The 17,574-nt window shown below is 43.9% G+C and overlaps 1 protein-coding gene across 1 annotated transcript in view; it reads right to left on the bottom strand.

The window, feature by feature from the left end:
• Positions 1-17,574, bottom strand: part of HCN1 (hyperpolarization activated cyclic nucleotide gated potassium channel 1) — a 380,055-nt gene that overhangs the window by 58,014 nt on the left and 304,467 nt on the right. The window contains exon 7 of the mRNA XM_029074348.2: positions 10,029-10,269. Coding sequence (XP_028930181.1) covers positions 10,029-10,269 — 241 coding nt within the window. The remainder of the gene's footprint in view (positions 1-10,028; positions 10,270-17,574) is intronic.

The raw sequence follows: 17,574 nt of genomic DNA, 5'->3' as shown, positions 1-17,574 counted from the left end.
GCACAGAAAGGTTATATGACTTGGCCAAGGTCACACAGCAAACAATGGGCAGAGTTGGGAATAGAACCCAGGTCCTCTGACTCTCAGGCCCATCCTCTTTTCAGCAGGTCATGCTACAGACAACTTTCCACGTTGTGCTCCTTTTTTTTCCTTTTCAGTGATGCTCAGTGGGTAGAAATAATCATGATATTTGTGGTGTCTGACGAGCATTTACTATGTCCTAAGAACTGGGGTAGATACAAGATCATCAGGTCACATATGGGGCTCACATTTTAAGTAGGAGGGAGAAATGATAATGAATCCCCATTTTACAGGTGAGGGAACTGAGGCCCAAACTAAGTGATTTGCCTAAGGTCACATAACAACCAAGTGGCAGAGGCAGGAAAGCTTTAGCCACCTGGCTGGTTGCCCTCACCGCATCTGGGATCCTGGAGCCATTTGCTGCTCCAACCAGCCTTCCCCTTTGCAACTTCCCAGATCAATCAATCAATGGCATTTATTGAGTGCTTACTGTGTGCAGATTAATGTAATAATAATAATAATGATTATGGTACTTGTTAACCACTTAACTCTGTTCCTAGCGCTGTTCTAAGCACTGGGATAGATACGAGTCATTTAGGTTGGACACAGTCCCCGTCCCACATGGGGTTCACATTCTTAATCCCCATTTTATATGGGAGGTAACTGAGGCCCAGAGAGGTGAAGTGACTTGCCCAGTCACATGGCAGACATGTGGAGGTTTAGCAACCGGGTCCTTGTGACTCCCAGACCCGGGCTCTAGCCACTAAGCCCTGCTGTGCTAAGCACTTTGGAGAGTATAGCGTAACAGAGTTGGTAGACATGTTCCCTGCCCACAAGGAGCTTACAGCCCAGATCAATCCCTTTTCATTAGAGAGGGTGTGGATCAATTGCAAGATCTCTGAGGCTGAAAAGACCACGGGGTTACTGGTACTAAATAATTCTTTGCCCTGATACTCCTGTATAGGGCAGGGAGACTCCAGGCTGTAAGCTCATTGTGGGCAAGGGAATATTCATTCATTCCACAGTATTTATTGAGCGCTTACTATGTGCAGAGCACTGTACTAAGCGCTTGGAATGAACAAGTCGCAACAGATAGAGACAGTCCCTGCCGTTTGACGGACTTACGGTCTGATCGGGGAAGACGGACAGACGAGAAAATGGCGATAAATAGAGTCAAGGGGAAGAACATCTCGTAAAAACAGTGGCAACTAAATAGAATCATATATGATTCTATAATGAATGAATATATACAGTGTTTGCTCCACACACAGAAATCACTCAATAAATATAATCAAATGAATTCATGAAAGGGAGACCACTGCCTTGGCCCTTAATGCTGCACATTTGGACTTCATCTGAAAGACGGGCTGCAACAAAGAGAAACAGAAATGAGCCTAGAATTGTAAAATAGGATCTATGGATCCAGGAGTAAAGGTCGAGGCTATTAAATATTATTTCGCTGTGAGACAAGAAGGTTGAGGGCTGATGATAACATAAAAAACTATTCTAGGAAGGTGACGACCTGGTAGCGGTTTCCTATTGATCCTGGATAAGAAACAGGAGTGAATAATAATGATGATGGTATTTGTTAAGTACTTACTATGTGCCAAGCACTGTTCTAAGCGCTGTGGTAGATACAAGGTTATCAAGTTGTTCCACGTGGGGCTCAGAGTCTTAATCCCCATTTTACAGATGCGATAACTAGGCACAGAGAAGTTAAGTGACTCGTCCGAAGTCACACAGCTGACAAGCGGTGGAGCTGGAATTAGAACCCATAACCTCTGACTCCCAAGCCTGTGCTCTTTCCACTAAGTCACGCTGCTCTCCACACTGAGTTCATCGTGGGCAGGAAAAGCATCTACCAACTCTGTTACATTAAAGTCTCCCAACTGCTTAGTACAGTGCTCTTGAACTCGGCAAGCACTTAATAAATACAATTGATAGATTAAGCTCGAATTTACTTCAAATGTCGTCGCGTGGTTACCAACCTTTAGCCGCTTCATGGACACATTCTCTTCAGAATGTCCCATCTTCTGTCATAAAGTCATTCTGGTACGCGTATCCCTAGAATTTTCTTGGTGTAGACACGGAAGAGGTTTTACCATTTACCATTTACCTTCTTCTGCCAGCTTAAATCGCAGTTGGAGAAATCAAAGACCTCTAGACAAGGTTATTAAGGATTCAAAGAAGTTTCTAAGGAAGGTGGTGAATCACCTTCTTAGAAAACCTTGATGTGTGTGATTTGGAGCCTTGAATGGTGACAGAGAAATCTGCCTGGAACCAGTCAGCTCCAGAGGCAGGTCTAGCGACTTTAAGGTACTTCTCCCAGCTCGTAGAGTTTTTACACGCTGCATTTCTTTTGCAGGATGTATGATTATATCTGATGTTCATCAATCTCTTTCCTTAAGGGATGAACAAATTTGCATTGGGCCTACTCTGTTATGCTCATGAAAAACATTCGTAAACCACCTTTTGTGAGCAGAGTAGCATAATAATCAACCGACGGAATTTCTTGGCCACCTCCACTTTAATGAGCACCTATTACTCCTGCTAATTCTGGTATTTGTAATTTGTACTGGTAATTTTGGGTACTTGTTAAGCCCTGTACTGTGCTAAACGCTGGCATAGGTAGATCATCACTTCCCCCCTTCAAAGCCCTACTGAAAGCTCACCTCCTCCAGGAGGCTTTCCCAGACTGAGCCCCCCTTTTCCTAAGCTCCTCCCCCCTCCCCGCCCCACAGCACTTGTGTGTAGATGTATATATTTATTATTCTATTTATTTTATTAATGACATGTACATATCTATAAATCTATCTATTTATATTGATGCCATCGATGCCCGTTTACTTGTTTTCTTGTCTGTCGTCTAGACTGTGAGCCCATTGTTGGGTCGGGATTGTCTCGGTTGCTGAATTGTACTTTCCAAGCGCTTAGTACAGTGCTCTGCACACAGTAAATGCTGAATAAATATGACTCGATAAATCAGGTTAGACAGTCCCCCTCTCAAACAGCGCTCAGATACTAAGGGAGAGGGAGACAGTTATTTAATCCCTAGTTTGCAGATGAGGAAACTGAGGCCCAGATAATTTAAGTGACTTAATAATAAAAATAATTATGGCATTTGTTAACTGCTTACTATGTGCCAGGCACTGTTCTAAGTGCTGGGATAATCAAGATAATCAGGTTGGACACAGTTCTTGTCCCACGTGGGACTCACAGTCTTAATCCCCATTCTACAGATGAGGGATCTGAGGCCCAGACAAGTGAAGTGACCCAACGTCACACAGCAGACAATCGGTGGAGCCAGGATTAGGACCCATGACCTTCTGACTCTCAGACCCGTGCTCTTTCACGTAAGCCACGCTGTTTCTACCCAGGGTCCCACGAGGCGAGTGGCAGAGCCGGGATTAGAACCCAGGTCGAATGGGGCTGTATCCAATCTGACTATCCTTTATCTACCCTATAGCTTAACACAGTGCTTGGCATTTGGTAAGTGCTAATGCTACATTTATTATGATTAAGGCATCTACAAATTTTATAGAAATATCCAAATAACAATGAGCACTTGCAACAAGGCCCATCTCACACCTAAAAACAATTATTTTGAAGTAGCTGATTCTGCCTATTGATTGCAGATCGAGGTGGGGCATTCTGGGAGAGATGTGTCCATGCCATCGCTAAGGGTCGGGGACGACTCCACAGCATAAGACAAGATTCTGCCTATAATAGCTATTAATCGCACCAGTTCTGCCAATACCGCCAGCTCATTAAACTGAGTACAGTTCTCTGCACACAGTAAGCGCTCAGTAAATACGATTGAATCAATGAATGAGTGACACAGCTATCCTGCTGGCATCTTCAACTTAAAATGGCTAGAATTCACCTCTTCTTCTTCCCTATATGAACTTTCATCGGTTCAGGCCATCAGCCACTACTGATGCTTATATGTCTACAGATTTATTAATTCCATTTTTTTTTTTGCTCATTAGAGTTTTTAACCTATATTTTCCTTTTTGTTTCAACCGTATCGACACAATCCATAGAAGCCTTCTCTCCCCCACCCGGCTGCAAGTTCTCCCGAGTTCCTAATACCGTGCCTTGTGCACAGTGACTGCTCAATATAGTCCAAAACCATATTCGGGGCAAGTTGTTTTAGGGAGTGATGACATCAACAGAGTCATAGCCTGTCATACTTCTGTTCTCCAGGCTGGGTTTTCCTCTAGAATCTGCCTCTGATCATGTTCTATATATGGACACTGACGTGTAGCCAGCAGTTGGAGACTGATAAATCGTCCACTCTTCAGCAGGTTTCTCAGCTATTCTTAGTACAGAAGAATCACTTTAATCTCCTCCAGGAGGGTAGCAAAGAAAATGAAGGCAAAATGGCACTTGACATCAGTGCATGTTAAAACAGACTCTCTCTGCCCTGAACCACCAATTGAGGTGTTTTTGGGAGCACTGACTTATGAAAGTAAGTCATGCGATTTTTCTGCAGCAGTACAGAAGCCCAGTCCATGGTATTTACTGAACACTAATTGTGTGCAGAGCAGTAAGGAGAGTACAATACAGTGGGTAGATAAAATGAAATTTCTTCTTCCACAGGCAACAAATGTTTCCTTGTGATCCGCTTCAAATGTTGTCCTTTATTTACCCATATAAAGTGCATTAACACTCAATTCTGAAACGTTAAGATCTCTTTGATGTGCTAACTACCAGCTTCTAATAATGATAAAATTGTGGTATTTGTTAAACATTTACTGCTTACTCTATGCCAGCCACTGTACTAAGCGCTGGGGTGAATACAAGCATATTGGGTTGGACACAGTCCCTGTCTCATATGGAGCTCACAGTCTTCATCCCCATTTTACAGATGAGGTAACTGAGGCACAGAGAAGTTAAGTGAGTTGCCCAAGGTCACAGAGCCAACATGCGGTGGAGCCGGAATTAGAATCCAGGCCTCTCGGACTCCCAGGCCCATGCTTTATTCATTAGGCCACAGTTGCTTCTAGATTGCATTACATTCCCAATCTCCTCCCAAACTCCTCCTCCTCTGCATTTTTCTCATCAGTCAGAGCTGTTCATTTATCCTGTTAGGATGGCATCCCGCCAACATCTTATTGTATAAAAGGGAGAATAACCTTGCCAAATTGCAAATAAAGTCAAATTTCTTATTTTAATCAGTCTTCTACCTCGCACAGGAAAATGGAAGCTGCTTACTTCTTCAAAGCCAATGTAATCCTAGACCAATCTCCAAACTCATGTGTATTCTCACAGTGAAACTGAAATGGTGTTTGTCTCCCTCCAAAATTACTCTTGTGAATGGTCTCCATTCCTACCCCTCATTTCTTCTTTTGTCTTGCCTAAGTTCATCTTGAACCCATTTAGATTGCAATCGGCATGGAGGTTATTAATTAGAAAGGTGCCTAATAAGTTTCTTGATGTCTTTTTCAATGGGACTGATAAGGAAGGCCAATCAATTTTACTTACTGAATTTTGTGTGAAAAGCACTGTACTAAGCGCTTGGGAGAGTTCAATAGTAATAATAGTAATAATAATGTTGGTATTTGTTAAGCGCTTACTATGTGCAGAGCACTGTTCTAAGCGCTGGGGTAGATACAGGATAATCAGATTGTCCCACATGAGGCTCATGGTCTTAATCCCCATGTTACAGATGAGGTAACTGAGGCACAGAGACTTTAAGTGACTCGCCCACAGTCACACAGCTGACAAGTGGCAGAGTTGGTAGACATGTTCCCTGCCCACATTGAAATTACGAGTGAACTATAATGATGGAATTAGTCGAACACTTACTGTGGGTCAAGCCGTGTACTAAGTGCTGGGTTAGATAAAAGATAATCAGGTTGGACACAATTCCTGTCCCACATGAGCCTCACATTCTGAACTGGAGGGAGGACAGTTATTGAATCCCCATTTTACTGATGATGAAACTGAGGTAGAGAGAAGTTAATTAACTTGCCCACTATAACACAGCAGGCAAGGGGCAGGGCCAGATTTAGAACCCAAGTCCTCTGCCTCCCAGGATTGCGTCTTTTCTTCTAGGTCACGATGCCCCCAGGGAACTGAATGCAAACCATTCACTTCCCTAAGGGTTGGGAATTTAATATCCAGTTGGTATCTGAGTGATCTGGAAGAGCTCATTCCTTCCATATAGATTTACACATTTTATAGTTCGAAACATGGTGGTTTTGCATCACTAGTTGAGGTGAGTTGGTCTCCAAAGAAGTGGACGCTCATCGATAACATTCAAAGCACAGGAAACGTGCAATTGATTGACAAGTGATTCTAAGACTCAACCTTGAAGTTTTTTTGTGGTGAAAGAAACCAAAAAATATCTTGGAACTCCCGAGAGATCATCAAAGAAAACTCACACAAAGTCCTGGGATATTCATCTCTGTACACTTTCTAATCTTTTCCCCATTCTGTCCTACAGTTGAGTATTTTCAGAACACCGGCATCTTTGTGTTCTTGAAAAAGAGATTCATTTACTAATCTCCTTTTTACCAGCTGTGACTCCTCTCCTTATACTTTACCACATTCTATTGCTTATTTCTTGGAATCTTTCCATTTTCATTGCCTTTTTTCTCTTCCACATGTTTCTTCCCAGGGCAACAATCCATTCACCAATGATGTGCTGAATGCAAAGCACCACATCAAGCGGTTAGGAGAGCACCTAAACAGCCCCTCTATCCCTTGCGAAACTATCGTTACCCTAAAAGCCGTTCAGTATAATGGTATTTTTAAATGGTATCTGTTAACTGCTTACTATGTGCCATGCAATGTACTGAATGCTGGGTTAAGTATAATTAGGACAGACCATGTTCCTATCCCAGGCAGACCTCTAGGTCAAAGGGGAAGGGAGAGAAGGTATTTAATCCCCATTTTAAAATGAGGAAACTGAGGCACAGAAGAGTGAAGTTACCTGCCCAAGGTCACACAGTAGGTATGTGGCAGAGCTGCGATTGCAACTCCCTGTCCCCTTTAAAAGTTTTACTGAAGGCACATCTCCTCCAAGAGGTGTTCCCAGACTAAACTCCACTTTTCCTCATCTTCCACTCCCTTCTGCATCCCCCTGACTGGCTCCCTTTGCTCTTCCCCTCTCCCAGCCCCACAGCATTTACGAACATTATTTTGTTAATGAAATGTACATCGCCTTGATTCTATTTATTTGCTATTGTTTTAATGAGATGTTCATCCCCTTGATTCTATTTATTGTCATTGTTCTCGTCTGTCCGTCTCCCCCGATTAGACCGTAAGCCCGTCAAAGGGCAGGGACTGTCTCTATCTGTTACCGATTTGCACATTCCAAGCGCTTAGTACAGTGCTCTGCACATAGTAAGCGCTCAATAAATACTATTGAATGAATGAACATATCATTTTATTTCATTTATTTGTATCAACGTCTGTCTCCCCGCCTCTAGACTGTAAGCTCACTGTGGGCAGGGAACGTGACTGTTTATTGTTATACTGTACTCTCCCAAGCGCTCAGTACAGTGCTCTACATAGACTAAGTGCTCAATAAATACGATTGAATGAATGAATGACCGCGGTTCTCCTGACTCCCAGCCCCGGGCTCTATCTACAAGGCCACGCTGCTTCGAAATTCCACTTCTTGGGCAAAGGTCTGACATAATTTCCCACTGAAATCCCTGCCTCCTCCTAAGAGAAGAGGCATCTATTTGTAGATAATCACAGGCTGACACCCATTTTGGCGTCATAGAACATTCTAAAACTGACAAACCAGTGAGAAAAGGACAGAAATAGGCAGAGAGCTGTAGTTTTCTTCTCTTTCGTGTACCTTGAGGGCCACCGGCTCAGGACATGGTTGCTGAGTTGCTGAAGTAGTTGCTCTACTAGACGCTCGATAAATAGCATCGATGGAGTGACCGAAGAAACAGGAACAGTCTCCTTCTGTGACATTCGGGGTGACTACTGACTGGCCCTATTTAAGAACATGGACCGCCAGGGTACTTACTACACGAGGACAACGGCAGTAGCCGTTTAGACTGTGAGCCCGTTATTGGTCAGGGATTGTCTCTATCTGTTGACGAGTTGTCCATTCCAAGCGCTTAGTACAGTGCTCTGCACATAGTAAGCGCTCAATAAATACTACTGAATGAATGAATGATAAGGGGAATGGGACTTGCTGCAGAGAATCTCACCAGATACGGAGTCAGTGGCAAAACACTGAGTGGGACAGAGCTTCTCGATGATAAGAAATGCGATGATTTGCCAGTGGATAAATGATAATAATACTAATTGTGCCATTTAAGCTCTTATTACGTGCCAGGCACTGTACTAAGTGCTGGGGAGGATGCAAGGAAATCAGGTTGGACATAGTCCCTGTCCCACGTGGGGCTCATAGTCTTAATCCCCATTTTACAGATGAGGTAATTGAGGCCCAGAGAAGTGAAGTGACTCACCCGAGGCCATAACCCCGACAGGTGGCGGAGCTGGAATTAGAACCCATCACCTTCTGTCTCCCAGTCCCGTGCTCTAGCCACTATGCTGTGCTGCCTCATTTCACAGAAGCTTTACAGCAGGCATCGGACCTCTTATAGAATGCTAGGTTGATCAGTCGAGGGATTGAATGAATGAATGAATTGTATTTACTGTGCGCGGAGCACTGCAACTGGGGAAGTACAACGCAAAAATATGAGGCGTATTCCCACAACGACCTTATTCCTTAGGAGGATTCCAATGCATCCCATCAATCTTGAATCGGGAAGCGGTATGGCAGATTGGAAAGAGTGCAGGCCTGGGAGTCAGAAGACCTGGGCTCTGATCCCAGTTCTGCCACTTCCCTGCTGTGTGATCCTGGGCAAGTCACCTGACTTCTTGGCACCTCAGTTTCCTCATTTGTGAAATGGGGATTCGATTCCTGTTTTTCCTCCTACATAGACTCCTACATAGACTTGGAGCTCAGGCTCCAAGTAGGACAGGGACTGTGTCCAACCTTGTAGGTATCCCAGCGCTTACGGCAGGGAATGTGTCTGTTTACGGTTATATTGTGCTCTTCCAAGAACTTAGCACAGTGAGTGCACACAGTAAGTGCTCAATAAATACAACTGAATGAATGAATACACAGTTTGGCCCATAGTAAGCGTTTAATAAATATCACAACTATTATTATTATTAAAGCTTAGAAAATCTGACGTTTTGCTTCCAAAGCAAATTGGGCTGAATTTTCCCCTTATGGCTTCAGAATGTGACAGGAAGATCCGGTTAGATGTTCAAAGAGGGCTAATAATAATAATAGTAATGATTATGGTATCTGTTTGGTGTCTACTATGTGCCAGGCACTGTATAAACGCTGGGGCGGATACAAGCAAATCGGGTGGGACACAGTCCCTTTCCCACATGGGGCTCACAGTCTTAATCCCCATTTTCCATAATGAGGTTACTGAGGCACGGAGAAGTGAAGTGACTTGCCCAAGGTCACACAGCAGACACATGGTGGAGCTGGGATTAGAACCCACATCCTCTGACTCCCAAGTCTATGCTCTTTCCACTAAGCCATGCTGCTTCTCAGAGATTAGAACCCATGACCCCCATACTCCCAGGACCATCCACCGTGCTACGCAGTCACAGATGCAACAAGGCATTGAAGGGCAACTCTTCCCTGCCTTCGATGTGGAAGGGATTGTTAATCATCATCGGTGACATCCCTGCCCATCACTCATCGCCCACTCCCGATGCCACCCGCTTCAAATGGCCATCGCAACATCCGCCTGAAAATCAGCATTCTTTTTTTAAATCGGAGAAGCCCTCTTAGCAACCACAAGTGCTCTATTTCCCCGAAATACAGCCTGATTCGATTCTCAACTTTAAATCAAAAACCACCCATTTTCTACCTCACAACCTTTGACTAATTCCCCCGTCAATTGACCACCAACAAGAAGTTCAGTCATCGCCCTTCTAAACAGCTTGGTTAAAATGACTCATCTAACCTAGATGTTTTATTCATTGCCATTTTTTTTTCGACTCACCTCCGAAGTAGGATCCATCTGTCAGCTTCATCTCTTTACTGGATTTGGTGATGACGCCGGCGACTCCATGTTGGATGAAATACATTTTTTTGCCCACGGCACCTTCTCGAATGATGTAGTCTCCGGGTTGGAAAACCTCAAACCTCAACTTGCTCAGCATGGCAGTGACAAAATTCGGATCGGCGTTGGCGAACAGAGGCATAGTGGCCACCAGTTTGCGGCAGTTGAAGTTGACGATTTCCTGAAGGGAGAAGGAACGCAAAGAGGCGATGGGGTGTTAAAATCGAAAAGGAGCCAATCAGATACCCTGAAATAAAATCCGTAAGCAAACAGGGTACCTATTTCGCCACAGAGAGCTGACAAATTTTCTGGGTTTCACTTTTCCTCTATATAAGAGTTTAGTACAGTGCTCTGTTCATAGTCGTTGCTCAATAAATACCATAACTACTAAAGTAAATAAAAAAATACCATAAATACACAATTGAGAGAAAAGTTCTCCACAGTATGGAAAAAGTTCTGTCATTTTAATCCTCTTTTTGATGCCGAAAAAAGCAAGACTTCCGTCCTCATGGCTAGAGTGCTGCTTTTTTTCCTTGTTTTCATCATCCCAACTTGTACCCTGAGGCAATAATTATGAAAAACAGGCCCAGCTGCCAAACAAAAGGATTTTGGTCTTCCTCCCTACGCGATCCAAATGTCAGCAACTAGGATGTAAAAAGAAAACTCAAATAGACCCTCCACAGGAAACAGTTTTATGGTGATTGAAGGGCCCATTTATACAGATGATGCTGTAAACCCTCTTTAAAAATCCTTATTTGGTCACCGGAGACAGCGATCATGACTGGCAGAGCAACAATAATTCAAACCTTCCTTAGGTCTCTGTCTCTCTGTCGTACTATATAATCAATACTGTGCCGAGAAGCAGCGTGGCTCAGTGGAAAGAGCCCGGGCTTGGGAGTCAGAGGTCATGGGTTCGAATCCCGGCTCCGCCACTTGCCAGCTGTGTGACTTTGGGCAAGTCACTTAACTTCTCTGTGCCTCAGTTACCTCATCTGTAAAATGGGGATTAAAAACTGTGAGCCCCACGTCGGACAACCTGATCACCTTGTATCCCCCCGAGAGCTTAGAACGGTGCTTTGCACATAGTAAGCACTTAACAAATACCACCATTATTATTCTTATTTGTAGTATTCGTTACTATGCACCAAACACTGTGTGAAGCAGTGGGGTAGATATAATACGAGATAATACTAATAATAACAATAACATCGATATTCGCTAAGCATTGACTATTTGCAGGCACTGTACTAAGCCCTGGAGTGGATACAAGCAAATCGGGTTAGACACAGGCCCTGGTCTCATGCGGGGCTCATGGTAAAATGGGGATTCAAAACGCTTCTCCCTCACCCTTAGACTGAGCCCAAGTGGGAGAGAAACCGTGTCCGACCTGATTATCTCGTATCTACCCCAGTGCTCTGTACAACGCTTGGCACGTAGTAAGCACTTAATAAACCCCATAGTTATAAACATCCTTATAGACACAAGCAGCTGATTCCCTTGGGCTGCATTTAGTTATGTCACAGGTTTGGCTTGTCTGGTGACTCTGTTGCAGCTCACCTGCTTTAACTCTCTCTCCAAGGTGAGAGAGTGCAAGGCTGGTTGAGACTTCATTTATTCGTTCAATTATATTTATTGAGCACTTACTGTGTACTAAACGCTGGGGCGAGCACAATACAGCAGGCACAGTCCCTGCCCACAGTGAGTGTTGGGACAGATACAGGTTGGACACAGTCCACGTCCCACATGGGGTTCATAGTTTTAATCCCCATTTTACAGATGAGGTAACAGAGGCACCGACAAGTTGTGACTTGCCTAAGGTCACGCAGCAGACAAGTGGCAAAACTGGTGTTAGAACCCAGGTCCTCCTGACTCCCAGGCCTGTGTTCTTTCCACTAGGCCACAGTACTTCTCACAGCATTCACAGGATCCACCTCTTCCTTGCATCCAAACTATCATCACACTTGTCCGGGCACTAGTCAAATCCAGGCTTGACTACTGTATCAGTCTCCTCACTGGTCTCCCTGCCTCCAGCCTCTCCCCCTCCAATCCATACTTCATCCATCTGCCTGAAGCACTTTTGTAAAACATCATTCTGAACATGCCTTCCCACTCCTCAAAAACTTCCAATGCGTACCCATTCCTCTCTGCATCGAGCAGAAACTCCTGACCGCCTATATCTCCACTCTCTTCTCTTACTGCACCCCAGCTCATAATCCTATTTCCTTGTGTATACATCAGTAATTTGACTATTTTAATGTCTGTCTTCCCCTCTAGACTGAAGTCCCTTGTGGGCAGGGAACGTGTCTACCAGGTCTGTCGTGCCCACGTGCTCAGTAAAGTGCTCCGCACACAATAAGCACTCAAATACCACTGACTAATTCCTCTCAAGCAAGCTCCTCACTGTGCCTCATTCTCATCTCTCCCACTGTTGATTCCTTGCTCACCTCCTTCCTCTTGCCTAGAACTCCCACCCGCTTCATTTCTGACAGACCACAACTCTTCCCATCTTCAGAGTCCTTCTGAAATCCCATCTCCAGGAGAATTTCCACAATTAATCTCTAATCTCCCTCCTTTACTGTTTCCACTGCCACTTGCGTCCTTCTGTACAGCCTAGGCACTTAAATGCTCACAACCTCTTCCTCCTAAAGCACTTAGGTTCATATCTTAATACTTTACTACTCCCTCCTGTCAATCGCTTAAGTGCCTGTCTCCCCCGCTAAATCGTCAAGCTCCTCGAGGGCAAGAATCTTGTACTTAAACATCTTCTGTAGTCTCTCAAGCATTAATAGAGTGCTTTGAACAGCAGGTACTCAATAAATATCGATTGAAAAATATCTGTTGTTCTATCACTTTTACTCATTTCGTCTCTTATACCTTTGTGTAAGATTGTTTGAAGCACTCTCTGATATGAAAGATTTTCATTTCTTTTCCAAGTGGATGAACCGACATTTTTTTCCTGCTGGCCCTTACACATTCAGCTTAATCTTTCGAGGCTGCCTGAATTTCTAGTCACACGGTGGGGATAATTCAAGCAGGGGATGTTAAAGGGAGGGCACTCTCTTCCTGTCTGTGTTTTCATTTCCATAGCTGTTTATTCTGAAGCACTGTCTGATTGAAACTGTGAAAAGCCAAAAAAAAAAAAACACAACAGAAAGAGATCGAGTGCTTTTCACTCCTCTAACACCAACCTACTCACTGTACCTCAATCTCATCTTAAAAAAAAATAAGAGAGAGGAAAAGACTGGGATAGAGCCATACTTTTCGTTCCTCTAACACCAACCTACTCACTGTGCCTCAATCTCATCTATCTGGCCTCTGAAGTATTGCCCCTGTTCTCCTTCTGGCCTGAAACTCCCTCACACTTCATATATGACAGACCACCACTCTACCCACCTTCAAAGCCTCATTACAAATCACATCTCCTCCAAGAGGTCTTTCCCGACTAAGCCCCCTCTTCCCCTACTCCTCCTTCCTTCTGCATCTCCCTCACACTTAGATCTGTACCTTTTAAGCACTTGATAATTCACTCCATCCTCAGTCCCATAACTGTTAAATAACAGATCTGTTATTTAATGTCGGTCTCTCTCTCTAAACTGTAAGCTGCTTGGGAGCAGGGAACATGGCTAACAGTCCTCTTGCAAGCATTTATTACATTGCTCTGCGCTCAATACCACTGATTGATTGAACGATTACTTAGGAGCCCTCTAACTGATGTATCGTCCCCCGGCTATTTATTTCGCTTCTGTTTGGGCTCAGATAAAGAAGCATTTTATGAGTCTAAAAGAGAGGCACATTTTCAATTGGCTTTTTTTAACGGTATTTGTTAAGCGCTTGCTATGCGCTAGGAACTTTTCTAAGTGCTAGGGAAGATATAAGATAATCGGTTTAGATATGGTGCCCGTCCCACACAGGGCTCACAGTCTTCATCCCCATTTTACCAGTGAGGTAACCGAGGCACAGAAAAGTTCAGTGACTTGCTCAAGGTCACAAAGCAGACAAGTGGAAGAATCAGGATTAGAACCCAGGTCCTCTGACCTCCACCCTGCTTATTGTCCTGAGGGGTTCCTTAAAATGCCAGGGATTAGAAACCCTCTGGGAACACATCACTTAAGGAAGCTATTCCCATTGCCATCCCTATTTCTAAGATTTTTCCAGTCTTTCTATATTTCCATCCTTGTGGTCAGGGGATGCGACACTGCTTGTTTTATATTTCCATTGTGCATAGTTCAGTGTATTGTACTCAGTGGGCTGGCAATAAATGCTATCACTGATTCTATTCGACTAAAGTGTTTGATTTCTCCTCTTAGCATCACTTTCAATACAAAGTACCAAATAACTCAGTGAGTTAGGTAAGAAGATGATGTTGCCAGGAGGACAAGCCCTTAGCTCCAATTTGGATTTATTTTTTCACTAGTTTATTGAGTGACTGTAGACTGTACGCTCGTTACAGGCAGGGAACATGCCTGCTAATTTTGCTGTATTGTACTCTCCCAAGTGCCTAGGACAGTGCTCTGCACATGATAAGGGCTCAATAAATACTATTGATGGATTGACTGATTGACTTGGGACAAATGATGTGGTATTTACATATTTTGCCATTTGCAGAAATAACTGAGGCATTCACTAAGGGCTTTTGCCACTGGCCAGATATTCTACTAAACTCTGCGGGTAGATATGAGATGATCAGGTCAGACATAGTCCTTGTCCCACATGGGGCTTCCAGTCTAAGCAGAATGGAGAACAGCAGGTATTGTCCCCATTTTTACAGATAAGGAAACTGAGGAGAGAGAAGTTAGGTGACTTGCCCAAGGTCACATAGCAGACAAGAGGTGGAGGGCACACACATATACACACGTAGAAGCAAGGGCTCCAAAACACTTGTAACAACTGGTGGAACATGAAGAAAACTGGAATATGCCTACCAACTCTATTATACTGTACTCTTCCAAGCGCTTAGTAAACTTCTCTGCACACAATCAGAGATGCATAAATACGATTGATTAAAATTGAGGCATTGGTGTTAGCCCGATTGTCACTTCAAATCATAATAATGATAGTATTTGTTAAGCCCTTACTATGTACCAAGAACTGTCCTAAGCACTGAAATGCGTCCTTGCTTTCATATATACATATATATATATGAAGCAGTGTAGCTCAGTGGAAAGAGCACAGGCTTGGGAGTCAGAGGTCATGGGTTCTAATCCCGGCTCTGCCACTTGGCAGCTGGGTGACTGTGGGCAAGTCACTTCACTTCTCTGGGCCTCAGTTACCTCATCTGTAAAATGGGGATGAAGAGCGTGTGCCTCACGTGGGACAACCTGATTACCCCGTATCTCCCCGAGCGCTTAGACCAGTGCTCTGCACATAGTAAGCACTTAACAAATTCCAACATTAATATATATATATATATACATATATAAATCTGCCTGAGTATATTGACTGCGCTTTACATGGAACTTCCCTTGACTCAGTTGACATAAACGGGTGTCAGGAAACAACCAGAGAGTACTGAATTCAAAGAAATGAGAATGGATGTCAATAGCTAAATGGGGTGATAACTCGTAAGGAAATGGAACAAATCTAGTCATTTGTGTTTTAGACCTTTTTAGTCCTGTTTTCTCATCTGTAAGTTGGGGATTAAATACCCGTTCTTCCTCCCCCTTGGACACATCTTAAGCAAAATGGAGAAACTTCAAGAGGATCTAGAGGTGAGAACCAAAATGGATCTGCCATGAATAGAAACAGGACCTGGTGCATGTTGATTTTTGAGGTGACAGGGTTGGAAGGAGACAGGCCTTGAGCCCCTTAGAAAGATCACAGCACAGATCTCCTCATCCCCACAATCCGCTAAAACCTCAAGGAGGTGACATAGGGCAGAAAGATCAGGAAGGGCATAAAATGTCAGTTTGGTATGATGCCTTGGTACCCCTGGGAACTAGAAGGAGAGATGCTAGGAAAGCAAAAGACAAGATTAGAACGAAATGCTATCTGTGATGAGAAATACCGCTCTCAAAGAATGCAGCAATAATTGAAACTAACAGCAATTCATGCAGAGGTTGCTATGGGAACTCATTTCACTTGTGAAAGAGAAACAAAGTAACTTTAGGTTGAGAATCTGTTTATTGAATTTGGCTGGGAAGTCATCATTCCCTTTGCCAGCTGTGTGATCGTGGTCAAGTCATTTATCTTCTCCGTGCCTCAGTTTTCTCATCTGTAAATTGGAGATTAAAGACCTGTTCTTCCTTCCCCTCGGACAGTGAGCCCCACATGGGACAGGGACCGTGTGTGATCTGATGATCCTATATTTGCCTCAGTCCTTAGCACAGTGCCTGGAACATGTTAAGTGCTTAACAAATGCGTCAATTATAATTGCTGTTACTATTGTGTTTATACTCCCAGAAAAGATTTCAGCAGTTTATTAATCATTTCAAGGAATGGACAGGATACATTCACGAGGAAGGGGAAAATACGACAGGGAAGAGGTTTCTTAGGTATGGTGGATCAATACGCCGGCCAAAATTTTGGGGTATAAGCATTTTAAAGATTTTAACTTGAAGATAGACAAGGAGAAAGCTCTGACCTACTTTTCATTTTATTACAGGATCAGCGACTTCCCTGATCTCTCTCTGTATCTGACCTCTCCCCTCTTCCATCTGTCATCTTCCTAAAATGACATTCGGCTCAGAGCTCTCCCCTCCTCAAAAACATCTGGTACCGCTTCCCTCGATGAAACAAAAATACCTTCAAGTTTCCCTGTCTCCTCTGGGATGTAGGTAGGGAACACATCTAGGGAAGTAGCATGGTCTAAGGGAAAAGCACGGCTCTGGGAGTCAGAGGGCAATGGTTCTAATCCCGGCTCTGCTACGTCTGCAGTGTGACCTTGGGCAAGTCACTTCACTCTCTGCGCCTCAGTGATCTCATCTGTAAAATGAGGATTAAGATTGTGAGCCCCATGTGGGACAGGGACTGTGTCCAATCTGCCTTGTACCTACCTCAGTGCTTAGAACAGTGCTTGGCACATAGGAAGCACTTAATACCGTGATTATTACTATTACCAGCTCTGTTATAGTGTACACCGCCCAAGCATTTACTACACTGCTCTGCTCACAGTAAGCGCAAAGTATATACTATTGATTGATTAATGTACATTAATGTAATGTAAGAGAAGCAGCGTGGCCCAGTGGAAAGAGCCCAGGCTTGGGAGCCAGAGGTCATGGGTTCGAATCCTGGCTCTACCACCTGTCAGCTGTGTGACCGTGGGCAAGTCACTTAACTTCTCTGTGCCTCAGTTACCTCATCTGGAAAATGGGGATTAACTGTGAGCCTCACGTGGGACAATCTGTTGACCCTGTATCTACCCCAGTGCTTAGAACAGTGCTCGGCACATAGTAAGCGCTTAACAAATACCAACATTATTATTATTAATGTTTACTTTTCTGTTCCCTTCAGCTGCTATTCTCCAATCCTCTCTCAATGCTCCTCCCTA

Source organism: Ornithorhynchus anatinus, chromosome 1, assembly GCF_004115215.2.
Source record: "Ornithorhynchus anatinus isolate Pmale09 chromosome 1, mOrnAna1.pri.v4, whole genome shotgun sequence".
NCBI lineage: Eukaryota > Metazoa > Chordata > Mammalia > Monotremata > Ornithorhynchidae > Ornithorhynchus > Ornithorhynchus anatinus.
This window is presented reverse-complemented; position numbering and strand designations above follow the sequence as displayed.